The sequence below is a fragment of the Paramisgurnus dabryanus genome, chromosome 21, assembly GCF_030506205.2.
Source record: "Paramisgurnus dabryanus chromosome 21, PD_genome_1.1, whole genome shotgun sequence".
In the NCBI taxonomy this organism is placed as follows: domain Eukaryota; kingdom Metazoa; phylum Chordata; class Actinopteri; order Cypriniformes; family Cobitidae; genus Paramisgurnus; species Paramisgurnus dabryanus.
In genome coordinates this window covers 6,146,773-6,161,475 of record NC_133357.1, presented here as the reverse complement: position 1 = coordinate 6,161,475, position 14,703 = coordinate 6,146,773, and the positions used below count along the sequence as shown (strand labels likewise).

The following is a 14,703-nucleotide window of genomic DNA, read 5'->3' as shown; positions in this document are numbered from 1 at the left end:
AGTGAGTATCTGTATGTTTTATGTCTAATCATTATTGGGGTAAACAATATTATGTAGAGACACATGAAACAAATAAATGAGCACAAAAATCAAACTAGCAGTGAGTGTATATTTGTGCATTTTCTTTAAAATAGAAACGTGGAAAACACTGATCAATAATAACAGCTTTCTGCAGTTGTAAGTCCTTTAAATATATATACAAAATGTTGTAGCACCAGAACCACTGACAGTTATTTACATACAGTGTGTACACACATCTGAAATCCCCCAAAAAATGCCAAAAACATTATTAATAATAATATAATATAGTTTGTTTCTAATCTTGTTTTTCGTCTCTTGGGAATTGACTTTAAGTGATGGCAAACTAAAACTTGCTGAAACCATGATTTTTCATTGAAACTACTAAACTGCAATGCACAGTTACATGTTTTTATAACCTAAGTGTTTGTAGAAGACATTTGATTATGAAGCGATAAAAATCATGTCAAAGCTATAAAATCATGTGTCATATAACAGATAAGGTAATTGCTTTATCTCTAGTGTACTATAATTTTGTCAATAATATATTACTTATTATAATTAATTTACTGCTTTGTTTATAATACTTTATTTTGTGAGTTAATATATTACTTATTATAATTACCCTATTTTTTAGTAAGCAAGGAGATCGAGTTAAAATAGGTCAGATACGTTTGGCATGTTATATTTTATGAGTTATATGATATCACTTAAACAGCCAAACACTGAAAAATAAATGCCAGAACTTATTATTGGTTAATTTGATTTTATACTCCAATTAATTTGTTAAAAATTATATTTTGTATATTTTTGTATTTCGGTTTTATAGACCTATATAGGCAATTTTACCAGAGCCCGAATGAATCTCTGTATTAACCTAATAAACTATATGATATATTTATATTCGACTTTATGTAATATTATACGTATCCATTATCTTAAAAATAAACTAAATCACCCTAGGTAACGTTAAATGTCACAGAAATTCCCGTTTCTATTTCAAGTCCATTTCAAGACAAGGTGCTAAAATTCTGGTGTTATCTTTATTGTGATTGAAATACTGTAGTAAAATTAATAGATACTATGGTGTTTTTTAACTTTACTATAGTACATTAAAGTATACTACAATATTTATTATAATGTATGAATTCACTAATAAGCACACACGGTGTCGAATCGTTCTCGCGATACTGTGATGTCATACATCGAACAATCTGCGCAGCTCTTCAAGAGCTTACAGTCAGGGGAGGAGTTAAAAGTCCTACATGATTTCCAGTGTGCATAAAAAAAACAAGTCTACGCTGTTATTAAGTACGCAGATTAATTCCTTTCACAAATATCTTGACTTGAATATCTTGAATATCATGTGATTATTTTTTGTCTGAAGACAAGTAGTGAAATTAAATGACAGTGGGTTCGCTCAGGGATAATGAGTTCGCTTGTGGTTTAACATCCCTATGTATCGGAACCTGACCCCTGAATGAGGATGACGTAAAGAAACATGATTACTTTAATCCCATGACTTTGCCAGTTTGATACGCGATCTAAATCTTTGAAAGCGAACGTCACGAGTAGCCTAATAGATCACATGTACCATAATGATTGGTTAGTTAAATGTAAAATGTGTTGTTTTCTGATCGACATTAAACCTATAACATCACAGGTAGCAGCACTGCAGAGCATCTACTGCATAAAGGTGTGTTGTTCAGATCGCAGGATAAATCAGGACGCAAGGTGATCTTACCTGTGGGCAGGTAAAGTCTTATTTCTGCTGTCAGTTTGTGCATTTATTAAATATTTCTCAGTATAAAAATGCAATTTCATGAGTTTGCCTTAATTTGTGTGTTACAGACTCTGAAAGAAGTATTTGTACACTAAGGCAAAATATAGAGGTGATGGTTTTTATAGAAAGACACCAATAACCTACAGCAAAAAAAAAAAAAAAAAAAAAAATGCCACAAATATTTTAAACATATATGCTAAATAAAGTTTGTAGAATGTAAAGCTTAATTAAATATATATTGAATTTGAAAATATATTTAGTTTTAATCTTCATATATTAACATACATTTCAAAATGAATTTGAGGGGCAAAATATATATTCTAATTTTACAACCCATATGGCAAAAAAAGTTTTTTGGCCAAAATATAAAAGTTTGTATAAAATGTATAAAAATAAATGTATAAGTATGTATTAAATATAATATTATAAATTATAAATTTAATTGTATATAAATGTAATTTATTTCAGTATTTTTGGCCATTTAAAAAAATATTTAAAATTATATTTGAAAAAATATATATTTTTTTGCCATATTCGTATGCAAGCACAGTTTAAACATTTCACAAAAATAAGTAAGTTTGGTATAAAAGTGATGTCATTAATTCACTTTATTTTGCGTAATGCCACATGACCAAGAGGTATTAATAAAATTTTTGCCAGATAAGAAAAAATAACAAAATGTTTTGTTTGTACTGTATATTTGCAATTTGTTGTCCAAAAAAATGCAGGAACAACTTACATTTAAAGTTCTTTATGTATGTAATTTGTTTGTTTAGGCTATCTTTGCATCAATGAAAATGACATCACAGACATTATTACATCTGGTGGATCAGTGGATTGACGTACAAGGAGTCTTGATATTTCTGTGCGTTCTGCTGTTGGTGAAACACGTGTATGATGTTCGTTCAAGCAACATGCCACCTGGTCCCTTCCCTCTGCCCTTCATCGGAAACTTGCTGAACATCGGATTTAATGATCCAATGGAGTTCTTCCCAAAGGTATTCTTCTATATGAGTGATTGAGAGATGAGCTTATGTGATATTTGCATCATATAACCTCATAACTTCATGTGTTTTAGATGGCCAAGTGGTACGGCGATGTAAGCACATTCTATCTTGGAGACAAACCCTGCATACTGCTCACCGGATATGAGACGTTTAAAGAGGCGTTTGTGGAACAAGCAGACATCTTCACCGAACGGCCGTTCTTCCCTGTCAATGAGAGAATCAGTAAAGGAAAAGGTACACAATAAATCTGCATGCCTCTGTTACCATTAGAAAATATAATAAAAGATGTGTAGCATAGGCATCTCTTTAAAAAACTTCAAAAACACATGAATCTGTTTCTAGAGAGCTGCTAGACAAATGAGCGAAGCAGAACTAAGTGTTGTATAATTGGTGAAATCATACAAATGTTTTACAAATGTTCATGCCGTTGCACATTATTATGCTTTTCAGTTATAGTCACATGCATTATGGACTTGTAATGTGAAAGGAGCGTACAGTTATGCACATTTACTCATTGACGTCTGTATAGTGTTAAGAAACTTGACCCAACAAGTCAAAGTGAGATTATACTGTACGTTCTTAAACACAATTCAGGAAAAACACACAAATTAAATATGTTTGCATGGCCTATTAAAAAACAATGTTGCTTACATAATGCAACCTGTAGGAACAGGTGTAAAAAGAAAAACTTTTCTAGTATGAATAATTTACTTAAAAGTATCTAGTCAAAAACAAACCCAAGTTTGAATTCCTATAGCTCAGTTGGTAGGCCGTTGTGTTAGCAGTGCTAAAGGTTATGGGTTTAATTCCCAGGGAACAAGCGTGCATACTGATCAAATGTACATATTGAATTCGGAAATGCATAAACCACATTCCCAGAAACATTTGAGATTTTCCCATTAAATTAACCTAGTAGTGCAACCATGCAAAATAAAGTTTTCAATCACAATACACATCTGATACTGAACTGAATTTGCATCCTGAAACACATTTGTGAATTGCACATTAAACTCATCCCATCTGTAAGTGGCTGTTTCACATCTAAAAACACATGGTCACATGGCACCACAGCCAACAATGCTTCATTTAAGTCTGAGGGTTAGAAAGTGAAATGATGACCTTGACTAAAAGTATAAATACACCACAAGGAAAAATAAAATGATTTGATTGAATGAGAAGCACCTTGATAAATCAAGTAATTGCAGATACTGTAATTGTTAAATATCCGTAACTAAATGCTTGTAATCTTTATACATTCATGTGATCTCGGCTTTCTGTTTTTTTACGCAGGTCTGATCTTCTCCGGTGGGCACATGTGGCGCCAGCAGAGAAGTTTCGCTGTGGCAACACTGAAATATTTTGGTGTGGGAAAGAAAACTTTGGAAAACTCCATCCTGCAGGAGTGTCAGATTGTTTGTAAGGCTCTGCAGGATGAAGAAGGTCAGGCAGGAGGAGCTTTATTCAATGTCATAATAAAATCTTTATGTGCATCATATTTAAATTTTTAATATTTTTTAAGGTTTGCCTTCCGACCCTCACCACGTGTTGACCTATGCAGTGGGGAATATAATATGCAGTTTGGTTTTTGGATACAAGTTCGAGTATGACGACCAGAGTTTTCATCAGCTGTTGAAGTATTCGGACGATACCTTTAAACTGCCTGTCAATAACTGGGGTCGGGTATGATACAAATAAACATACTGTATGAAACACAGCAATACAGTAGTTACGTACTGAATATCTAGCTATAGTTTTAAGTGTAGTTTCGATTTGAAAAGTAATTATAAATGACATGGAGAAAAAAAATGTAAAAAAATATATGAAGTTTAGTTTCGTGTGCGCACGCGAAACTATCGCGTGCGCACGCGAAACCAAACTTTAAAAAAAATTCTGCACATGAAGGTTTCGCGTGAGCACGCAAAAGTTTTACGTGAGCACATGAAACTAAACTTTAGATTTGTTTTACTCCAATGTCCCCTTAGGGGCTCGGTAAAATATAAAAAAATTCTGCTTTAATTTAACCCATCGGATGGGTTTGTTTCTTTTTGACCCGACGCTAAGGTTGAAATTACCCATAATTTGAGTGTACATCTTGCTATGTTTAAAATGTGCACTAACTAAGATTTTGCCATCAATTATTCGTATAGTTTTTGATCACGCTGAATGCAATTTTTTGCTTTACAGCAAAGTTGTTTTTGTTTTTACGTTTGTATTATACTACACGCTTTCATAATTGATGTTCTTGAAATCCACATAGATTTTTATGGTTTGCTTGTGTTCAGCTGTGTCCTGTCTGCATAGTTGGTTTGTGTTGTTTCGAGGCTATTTGTTGTAATATCGTGAGACAGAAGTGCTCCAAGCGCTGTATTAACTGTGACAGCTGTGTGGTTTTTATGCTTTATGAAGCTTCCTGCATAAAATCAAAGATCTTACTGTGAAAAGTGCTTATAATATTTCTTCTTTAAACTTAATGTGTAAAACTTTTTAAATTAGAAAACAATTATTTGCTGTCAAGTCAAATCTGGTTATACTCCCATATCTTCGTTTAATAAGTAAACTAAATACAGTAGCTCTTGTAGTTTATTTGTAGTCATGTTACATACTCATGTATCTCTTTCTCTCTCTCTCTTTACAGTTGTATAACCAGTTTCCCACCATGATGTCCTTCCTGCCTGGGAAACACCAGACGACGTTTGCCAACCTTTCAAAGCTTAAGCTCTTTTTTCAGGAAGAAATTAGGAAACACAAAGAAGACAGAAACCCATCAAGTCCCAGAGATTACATTGACTGCTATCTGGATGAAATCGAGAAGGTATAGATTTTGGAAGCAGGTCGGGTTTAAACATAATGAATTCTTTATTTGATATTTTGTAGTGCTGTGATCATAGACTGTAAAAAAAGATGGACGTAGTCTCCGTGATGTCACCCATAGGTTTCTGAAGATCGTAAAGAGGCGGGATGTGGGTGAAGCTGAGGTGGCTGGTTGCTGAAACCACGCCTGCCTAGTTCGACTCTAGTGACAGCAGTGGCTGTTCAACCGTCACTCAAGTGGCCACGCCCTTAATTATGCAGAACTTTAAGGCTTAATATTAGTGATAGACCGATTTTTGAGAGTTTTTTGTGTATCGACCGATACGTGGCTGTTTGCTGATTTTTTGCGACATTGTTTACAGACCGAGTGCTGGAAGCCACAAGCGATTGCAGGTCATGTGACTAAAACATAATCAAACAAACAAAAACACTCTATATTTGTATTAGTAAAATGCTAGAAATCAATATCCTTTGCTGATAGTTCCTCGTCATTGTGGAGAGTGCAGTTCCATAGCACCCTCACCTGTTTTTACTATTTGTTAAGTATAGTTTTTTTAAGTTCAATAAATGTTACTTTTTTAAATTGAGATTTGTAACATTTTGCATTATCGTGTCATTTTTATGATGTAAATTGAGTGAGCAAAGGTTTCGGCTCCAAATATTGGTTCAAGAAAATCTGCAGCCTGTATCGGTCATCGGCTAAGGCTGATGAAACAAAAATCAGTATTGGCATCGGCAGTAAAAAAAAAACTATATGGAAAAACATCCATATCGGTTGATCCCTAGTTAATATAATTTAAATGGATGAGTTACAAAAAAATGTACCCCTGTCACAGTTGTCATGAATGGCAAAATTAGCTATACAGACCAAAAACACTTTTTCTACCAGGCTGTAAACATATTATTTTTTACTGTAAAGTTGGCCATTTTAACATGGAGGTCTATGGGAATTGATTCCCTTTTGGAGCCTCTAGTGGTCAGTCAATGAATTGCAGTTTAAATCACTTCCGTATTGGCTTCAATCAGAGAGAGCGGAAGGTTACTCCTCGGCTGTGATTTGTCTTTTGAACTGATGATTCAGTAGATGGTCTGTCCTGTAGTCACAATTGAGTCATCGTTGAAATGATGTACAGATTTGATCGTAAAGTGTGCGTACGTAAAAATCAACGCAAAGTCGATATTTATAAAAACTGTTTTTTTTACGTGGAAAAGTGCTTAGCCCCACGTCAGGGTCTGAGCAGGCGTATGCACTTTTGCTTATCCAATTGCTGCAGGTTTGTGGAAAAAAGCTATTTTTTGGAGTTTAAGTTCATTTGCGGTTTATAAATTTGAAAGGGGCGCGTACGTTCGGTTTATGAATCACACGTACATATTTTGGATAAATTATCGTAGGATCAAATGTAGGATGTTTTTTGCATTTTATAAATGAGGCCCCAGGACACACGTTTTTGGGAGACAAAATACTTCATGTGTGTATTTATGATGAAGAAACTTTGCTAACTTATGGATGTGACAGTCCTGAAAGCATCACTTATCTAACTACGGAAAATTGTTTGGAAAAAATGTTTGAGACCTCGCTTTGTTATTGACGTCACTAAATAATAACATCTGAGACATCTTGTTAAAAATGTTTGATAAAAACTTTTTTCATCTTTTCATTTTTTCCCAGAGTAAAGACAGCGAGGCAGAGTTCACAGAAGACAATCTGATACACTGTGTTCTGGATCTGTTTGGAGCAGGAACAGAAAGCACGGCTAAATCTCTCCGATGGGCTTTACTCTACATGGTCAAATACCCAGAAGTGCAAGGTGCGTTGATGGATGTTCAAAAACCTGTCTGCAGGAAAGACAAATGTGTAAATGTGTCTCCGTTTGCTATCTGTCACCGCAGAGAAAGTTCAGTCGGAGATCGATCGTGTGATCGGACAGACACGTCAACCGCTGATGGAAGATCGGGCGCATCTGCCGTACACCTACGCTGTGATTCATGAGGTTCAGAGGTTTGCAAACGTCCTCGCCTTCATTCCACCGAGAGTAGCCTGCAGAGACACGACAGTAGCTGGATATCTCATTCCTAAGGTGAGAGACGTTCCTTTCAAAAAAATCTAGTTTGTTAAAGTGGTCATAGCGTCAAAATCTGACATTTCCATGTTTAAGTGCTATTAACTCTTTCACCGCCAGCGTTTAAGTGCTATTAACTCTTTCACCGCCAGCATTTTAAAAAAAAGTTGCCAGCCAGCGCCAGCGTTTTTCAGGATTTTCACAAAAGTTTAATGTCTTCCAGAAAATGTTCTTCTTCAAATATGTAAACATACAATATACCAAATGAAAGAACAGACCCTCTGCTTTCAAACAAAAAAAAACGTTTCATCCTACCTTCAGTAGTTCTTTTGCAATCAGCTTTTGAATATGGGTAGGTCTCTGCAAAAACACCATATTTTGAGCAAAAAGCAGAGATAATTCCATTTTTGTGACGGACTTTTCATAGAGATCCCATTCAGAGCGATCTTTAAAACAGACACGGACATGCAGCCGCTTGCCATAGGGCAATACTTCCGGGTTTAAAAAGTTGCGGAAGGGCGCCACCTAGTGGATAATAGCGGTATTGCGGAAAGACGGAAAAACTCGTCATTGGCGGGGAAGCGTTTTCTCTTGATTGACGAGATATCTCGTCAATGGCAGGGAAAGAGTTAAGTCCCCAGTGCTTCTATCAACCTATAAAACGTGAAAAACAACAACCCAGTAACTTTGTTTTGGTCATTTAGATTTCGCCTGTTTTGTGAAGCAGGTACACAGCAAAATCACTGGTGTTAAAATAACACCCAGGGTGTCAAATTTAACACTGGAAAAGTGTGTATATGTGTCCACACTACACTGTGTTAATTTAGTCAAAAGTGTAGTGTTAATTTAACAACACTCATTATATGTTAATTTAACACTCAATATTGTTAAATTTTACACTTTGTTCAACACTATTCATTGTTGTTTCCACACTACACTGGTGTTGGCACAGAAATACAGTGTTAAAAATTAACACTCCTAATTTAAAGTCAACACCGGTGTAATGTGAATTCAACAATGTTAAGTGTTAAAATACTGATAAATAGCCACTTTTGTTGCTAATGGGTTGTTTCTATAAAAGACAAATGACAAGAAATATTGAAAAACCTCTTTTTATTAAAGTATATCACATTTAATATTTACATTGATACACACAACACTTTGCATTTAACACTGCTTATTTAAATACCTCAGCTACAATTAGAAAACAGAATACAGTATGGAATAATGAAAGTTATCTTATACCACAGCGCAGTGACATGAAAACCACTTATTATAAAGGTCTTTAATAAATCAAATGAGAGTTAAAAAAAATTAGCCACCCTACTCAAAACTTGAACATTAAAATACACTGCAATTACCTTACTGGCAGGCAGAAATGCTTATCCTTCACAATACTAAAGATTTTTCCATAACAAAACAGACATTTCAATTCAAAAGACGTTTCATTTTTCTTAAATACGTTCCAACCTGGTATTTAGTTCTGTAGTTGTTTTACTCATGATGTAGTGGAAGGCTGCATCAGTGGTCTTCATCATGGAGGTAATGGCTTTTTGGTCCAGAATGATGCAAAAATTCTGGATGCAACTTCTGTTCCCAACGCAGTGCAGGCAGGGCTGTGCTGATTCATTCCTCTCAAAGCATGGATTGATGCTCATCACCTAAGTGTTTTAAAAGGGTGTATTTGATGAATGTATTTGATGTGTATTTATGAACTTGTATGCATTTACATGGGGTGAACAATGCAAGCAAACTAACTGCTGAATAAATAACTAGAACAAAATACTAAAAAACTTACACAGCACAATCAGTAGCTTCAGTTGCACATTGACCCTCTTTCTTCTTTCTTCCTTTTACAAATGAAGGCAAGAGGTGAATGAGCCAGGGAAGAGCTGCCACATCACTGTCCCGTCCTAGCAAAACAGAATTTAAACACCATGAGTATACAGTTAAACTTTAAAACCGTAAAAGTAGCAAACCCATGTACACTTACCATATTTAAACTCCTGTTGACCAGACAGAGGGTCATCCATATTGTTGTATGTTGGCTATTTTGCAATACATCACCTCAGCATATTTCTGCAGATTTTCAAAGACAAAAAGAGTCAAGAAAATACCAAAAAGGGTGCAGTTTTAACCGTTATTTGAATCAAAATCATTTCAGTATAATAAATCATGTTAGAGACAGTGTACAGTATTAATGTACTGTGTGTACTCACATAACTAGTTGGTAAGCTCTTATCCTCCAAACTGGGTTAAGGAATAACAGTTCCAGAATTCATGGGTATGCCGTATTCAAATATAGTCTGGTAGGGTCCTATCACAAAAAATGACAATAAAGACTCTGAAAACTCAACATTCTTTTTATATTAAAAACAGCACTCAAGGCAATATGAATCTTCATTTATACATTTTCAAAATAGTAATCAATTTGATTGCTATTTAATATGACATCAATAGCAAAACGATGTATGAGAAGATAATATATTTTTATTAAAGTTGGCAGCAGGTCATGTGAGTTTCTTTCCAGATTAATAATAATAATAATAATAATAATAATAATAATATGTACAAAACTACATATACTAAAAAGATTGGTTAACTGTTCAGTTATGTCAAATAAAATGATTTATATGTATAAATATATAAACTTACTTAAGTATTAGCAGTCGTTTCTCATTGGAAGTCATCCATGTCAGGTCTTCTTTAATAAACTGCCCTAAAAACAGCATCTCTTCTGAATGATTTGAAGCACTCAGTGTGAACTTTCACCAAACTACCATCTATAATGACAGAAAAAACATATGTTCGCCATACACGTTTTACACTTCCGTATGTATTTGCCATTTGCATCTGACATCTAGCGCCACGAAAAGCTTACAACACACAATGCATCCAATCCAGCAATCTGTGCATACAAATGATGATATATTGTGAGGTTTTGGTCAAATTAATTGTTGGTTTGGCGATATTTGCCCTGTTTGCATTCATCTTAGGAAAACACATGACGATGCGGTTGCGGTTTTCTCCGTGTTTTTCAGTAATTTGAATAATTAACCGATATCCGTGCACTCACGTGCATGTAAACGACCTCGTTAACTCACGGTATCTAGCCTATATGATTACCTTATAACGAGCATCATATGGTGAATAAACGAGCTTTCATTTAACTTAATTTCATACCTTCAATTTGTAGTGCATGTCGCGTTTTATCATGGTTCAATTCTTTCGTTCATATCTCCTGTTAAAATTATCCTTCTTGGTTTTAAACTTTTAGCTAGCTGTTTAACTTTATACTAAATTAACAAGGGAACAACGTAACACAAGGTAGCTCTGATTAAACTGAACCAAATAACGAACAAAGGGGAAATAAAATGGGAAAAATATCTTATTTAGGTTTTTTGGAATATGGCTGCGTAGAGTCAGACAGAGAAATAACAGTTTAATTTAGCTAAACCATGTGAATATTATGAGAGTGATTTACCTGATCTCTTCAGTCCTCCTGTGAAAGAAAATGGCGGTAAAATCCCTGACAGGATATGTTTAGTGGAGGCGTGGCTTGATTTACACCGCTCAGAGTGAAATCTCACAACACCCTTGTTTAACACTGACACTGTTGTGGATATAACACTGGCCTAGCAATGGCAGTGTTATTTTATTACCAGATAGTGTTAAAACAGCATCAACACTGTGTATTTAACACCATCCCTGAAAATTTAACACTGGTGATTTTGCTGTGTAGCGAGCCTTATTATAATAATACCGCCCCCTTCATTTGCACTATCCAACCACAATCAGCTCATTTGCTCACACCTACAACGTGACAATTTTAACATGCTATAATTAATTATCTGTGGGGTATTTGGAGCTAAAACTTCACATATGTACTCTGGGGACACCAAAGACTTATTTTACATGTAAAAAAAATCATAATATGACCCCTTTAAAATATGAATGGTTCACATTTGCATAAGGAAAATAATAAAGCCTGTGTAAAGATGTTTCTTTATAATGTGACATACATTTTTTTAGTTATTTTAATGACTAAGACAAACCTCTCTGACAGGGTGTGATGGTGCTACCAATGCTAAAGCCGATCCTTGAGGACAAGAATGAGTACGAAACACCACACGAGTTCAACCCTGCGCACTTTCTGGATGAACATGGCAAATTTCTCAAGAGGGAAAACTTCATCCCCTTTTCAATAGGTAGATCAGAAAGAGTAGCGATGCGGCTGTAGTGTTATTATAATCTCGTACGCTCATCTGAACCGGTTTACTTTGTTTTACAGGTAAGAGGATGTGCTCGGGTGAGCAGATGGCCCGTATGGAGCTCTTTCTCATTTTCACCTCCCTGATGCAGAATTTTACTTTCCTGCCACCTGAAGGAAAAACTCTGAGTCTGAAAAGGACGGTGGCCATCGCTTCTGCTCCTGAGCCTTTCTGCATACGTGCCATACCGCGATAATGCCACACCTTACCGTATTAAAATGGAGGAATTGATACAAACACAGATAAAAAACTAACATAAGTGCATGTGTTTTCTGTTTGTAACATGTTGTTTTTGTTTTATTGAATTGCATGTGAATCATTTATTGTTTTGCATATATTCTACAGAAATGACTATAACAGATCTGCCTAAAGATGCCATTAGACGGTCATGTCTACAATGCTACAATGTCCGCAGTCTACAAAGCATGTTGCAAGATGTCCCTTGTGAGTTTTCATGGATTTGAAAACATCACCAAACACCTGCTGTGTGCAAGAATTTTTTACAGTTCCTCTAGACCAAGGGTGCCCAAACTTTTTCCTACCAAGGGCCAAAATTCAAACCTGACTGAGGGCTGGGGGCCGAAAGTAAATATTGCTGTGTTATATTAAAATTAAAGTTACCCTGATTCTCCTAATTTATACTTTTGTAATATTAAAAAAAAAAATAAGCATTACTCTGTTTATGCATAACTAATGCATTAACATTATTAGCCTATAATACCCGAGATTGTTTCGAGTTTACATGTTATACACCTTCAAGTTTGCATGTCAATTTAATTCCTTGAATTATATTTCAGTTTACATTTTTGTAATGTATAAATAAAACAAAAAAATTTACATTTTAGAAAATGTTTGATTAGAAATATCTGCATCAATGACGTTGATCTTTTTTCCTTATCTCACGTGGCATGATGGGCCAAATTAAAGGTCATTGCAGACCAACTTTGGCTGGCGGGCCAATATTAGTTTGGGCACCTCTGCTCTAATAAATAATAAAGACTAGATGATTTTCTGCTACAGAAATGTATTCACACATATTCATTCTTTGTAAAACCTTTATTTGCACTTTGGTATATTTTGCACTTTTAGCATCATTTTAACAATGTTATGAATATGCCAATTTTAACATCATTAAATCTTCAAGCTCAATATAACATTTCTGCCTTATTTTTGACTGTAAATGGCTCTTTTAATATCATAAACATCACAACTCAAGAATTCAAGATGTCAGTTTAGTGCCAAAAGCAGGTAAGCTGGTTTGCAATATGGGCCTTTCAACTTATAGGACGTTTCTGGATTGATGACTGGAAAGCAAGCATTCACATCATTTCCACCTGGTCTCCTGCATCTGCAGTCATCTTTGATGTCAATGGTCTTGATGTTGTGATCATGGTATGATGCCAGATGGTTGTTAATATTTGTTTTGTCAGTAGTTAATTATTAAGTTTAATTAAGATATTATATTGAAGAAAATATGGACTGAATCATTCAAAGGATCAGTTCCCTACCCATTCAGTCTTCATCATCTGATATTCATCCCCGGCTCAGGTAAGCAGACAGGTGTGAAGGCCAAGGACAGTAAAACGTGTCTAATTGTCTCATAAAATGAGGCATCCTGACTTAACAAATGTTTCTGATGTCAAGCAATGGCTGAGACATACTGAATAATACATATAGAGCTCAATTATTATAATAATATAATGTAATTATATTATTACAGTGTTTGTTTGCATTGTCTGTCTTATAAAAAAACAGGCCATTACTGAGTAGTCAGATTAATTGAGAAACTGTGAGCATTTTAAGTCATGTTGAATTGATCATTATTAAACTGATACAGTACATCATTTGCTTATGTAAATCAATTAAAATGTATTACATGCACTAATGCAATGCAATTAACCTGTGATAGTCATCTTAAACAGTCATATTTCTCTTATGAGACATTCCTGAATATCCACTTCAGCTATGAGTTGTGAACGGGTGGAGATGGAGGAGAGGTGAATAAATACCGGCCTGATCGGAGGAGAAACACAAGAGTTTGTTACAGAAACAAATCATCATTTAGGCAAAACCAAGACCATCTGAGAACATGTAAGTATACTCAACTCATACTTACCAGATTTTATTTATTAACAATCCTTAACTTTACATTGCTTAACTTGTTCATCTTTGTATATTTTCAATGAATTCTCCTTTATTTGTAATTCACTTTGGATTAAACGGATGCACCGATACCGATACTGGTATCGGGTATCGGCCTCGATACCACATTTTCTAAAGTACTCGTACTCGTTAAAAGTCCCCCGATACCTGGAATCGATACCATGGTCTGAGAAATGTCTATGTTTGAGCGGCGTGTAAAGGGTTAATGCCTCTTGTTTTGTCCAAAGAGGCAGAGTTTACAACAAACTGGAAAACTAGTCCTTTGTTTTTTTGTTAAATTATATGACTAAAGCTGTTACCTGTAAATTTGAATCATGTTTTTTATTAAGTACTTGGTATCGGTATTGGCAAGTACTGAAATGCAAGTACTCGTACTCGTACTCGTATTCCAAAAAAGTGGTATCGGTGCATCCCTAGATTAAACGTTGTCTAGTAAATGTTTGCCAATTATCACTGTGAGAAGAAACATCTTTCAGATTTGACTGACTGTAGATTTGTAAATCTTGTTTTAAATTTTTTTTTAATTAAATAGCAAAATGCACTTTTTTTACATTACCACTGTTTTTGTTTCTATGTAGTGTGACTTTTTT

General features: G+C 34.8%; 1 protein-coding gene and 1 long non-coding RNA gene across 2 annotated transcripts; one reads left to right on the top strand and one right to left on the bottom strand.

Moving 5' to 3' along the window:
* Positions 1-2,565: 2,565 nt before the first annotated feature.
* Positions 2,566-13,560, top strand: LOC135750337 (cytochrome P450 2J4-like). Its single transcript, XM_065269137.2, has 9 exons — positions 2,566-2,799; positions 2,880-3,042; positions 4,099-4,248; positions 4,328-4,488; positions 5,444-5,620; positions 7,289-7,427; positions 7,510-7,697; positions 11,746-11,887; positions 11,971-13,560. Exons 1-9 carry the CDS (start codon positions 2,593-2,595, stop codon positions 12,144-12,146), a joined length of 1,503 nt encoding a protein of 500 aa, XP_065125209.1. The 5' UTR covers positions 2,566-2,592; the 3' UTR covers positions 12,147-13,560.
* On the bottom strand, positions 8,775-10,161 carry LOC135750341 (uncharacterized). Its single transcript, XR_010532692.2, has 4 exons — positions 9,899-10,161; positions 9,673-9,758; positions 9,478-9,592; positions 8,775-9,340 (listed from the first exon to the last, which is right to left on the bottom strand). It is a non-coding gene; the product is annotated as an uncharacterized lncRNA (long non-coding RNA).
* Positions 13,561-14,703: the final 1,143 nt, after the last annotated feature.